We start from the raw sequence: 1,415 nt of genomic DNA, 5'->3' as shown, positions 1-1,415 counted from the left end.
TCCAAAGCGACTTACAATTACCGGGACATTCTCCCTGGAGTAAATAAGGGCTAAGTGCCTTACTCAAGGGCACACTAGTGGTGGTGTTTCTGGTGGGATTTGAACTCACAACCTTCCGATCTTCAACCCACCTCACTATCCATTAGACCACCACTATCCCTTTTTAACCAAATGTCTCTCAGAGGGGCGTGGGGAGTGGCTCCTTATTTTCATCTAAAGTAACAGACAGAGAATCAGCACTTTGGAAACAGGGCTGAAACAGAGGGGATTATGGGATGCTGCAATGATCTGTTTGGTATTTGAAGCCAAACACTTCAGAGACATGTTCGTATTTATCTGAGACCTATAATATATTGATGAAAAACAGTATAATAGGGGACCTTTAATAGAAAAAAGCTAAATGACAAAACTCTTAATAAATAAAAAAGGCTCCAGCTGCAGCCAAACCTGTACATTAATAAATATGCTTCTGTGTGTGTATGGCTATTTGTGTGTGTGTGTGTGTGTGTGTGTGTGCGTGTGAGGATGGATAGAGGTGGGCAAATCCATGTAATCCCAAAGTGGTTGTGAACAAAGAGGCTCTCCAGAGCACAGAGCCAGGATAATCCTCTCTCCGCTCCATTCCCATAAAAGGCTCTTTCTCCCCCTTTTCCATTCTCCTTCTCACTCGCTCACTTTCTTTCTCTCGTGTGTTCACCTTTTGATCTCCCCCTCTCTCCCTCACTTTCTCTCCCCCCTCTGCATTGGCTGGTTCAGCAGCTGTAACACAATCACCCATTTGAGTCAAAAAAGGTGTCATTCTTTGATCCTCTTCTACGCTCATATTGTGTGGCTGCTCTGTCTGCTGAGTAGACTTCCAGTAGACTCATACCACTTTAGTCTGTGTTGCCAGTCTATTGTAATGGCTTTCATTTAAGCATTGTGTGACTTAAATTGAACTATGTCATGTCAGTACTGCAGTTGCTTGCTTGTTAGAATATAGCCATTAACACATTTAAAGATGTGTCCATGGACTTTCATTCTTATTGCCCTTGTTAGCAGCTCTCTACCTTCATGGATAATTATGCTAATAAAGTCTGTTCAAAACATAGTCACCCACAAAGGGACATTAATGTCTCCGTGGAATTATGTTCTCATTCCATTAAGTGTGCTAAAGTATTTTACACACACTCTAAGCCCGCTGACAACACTATCTTGATTGTGTTTAAGTACAGTAGTGAGACAATGTTGATTTCAAAATGTACAAAAACAACACACTCAAATATATTGATGCAGGTAGCTAGAATAGCGGTGAAACACAAGTTGTTAAAAAATCTCCTTGCATTCTTTTTTTATTTGATCATGCTGTTCCCTCTCCAGGTTCTCCAGGCGATGGGCTACCCAACAGGGTTCGACTCAGACCTGGACCCCATGAG

General features: G+C 42.0%; 1 protein-coding gene across 1 annotated transcript in view; it reads left to right on the top strand.

The window, feature by feature from the left end:
- LOC104957957 (spermatid perinuclear RNA-binding protein-like) overlaps positions 1-1,410 on the top strand; it is a gene marked incomplete at its 3' end in the record, with an annotated part of 13,289 nt that extends 11,879 nt beyond the window's left edge. The window contains exon 11 of the mRNA XM_010785633.1: positions 1,360-1,410. Coding sequence (XP_010783935.1) covers positions 1,360-1,410 — 51 coding nt within the window. The remainder of the gene's footprint in view (positions 1-1,359) is intronic.
- Positions 1,411-1,415: the final 5 nt, after the last annotated feature.

This window comes from Notothenia coriiceps, unplaced genomic scaffold (genome assembly GCF_000735185.1).
Source record: "Notothenia coriiceps isolate Sejong01 unplaced genomic scaffold, NC01 NC01_scaffold00028131, whole genome shotgun sequence".
Taxonomy (NCBI): Eukaryota; Metazoa; Chordata; class Actinopteri; order Perciformes; family Nototheniidae; genus Notothenia; species Notothenia coriiceps.
The sequence above is the reverse complement of the archived record's forward strand: the minus strand, read 5'-3'. Positions and strand labels throughout refer to the sequence as shown.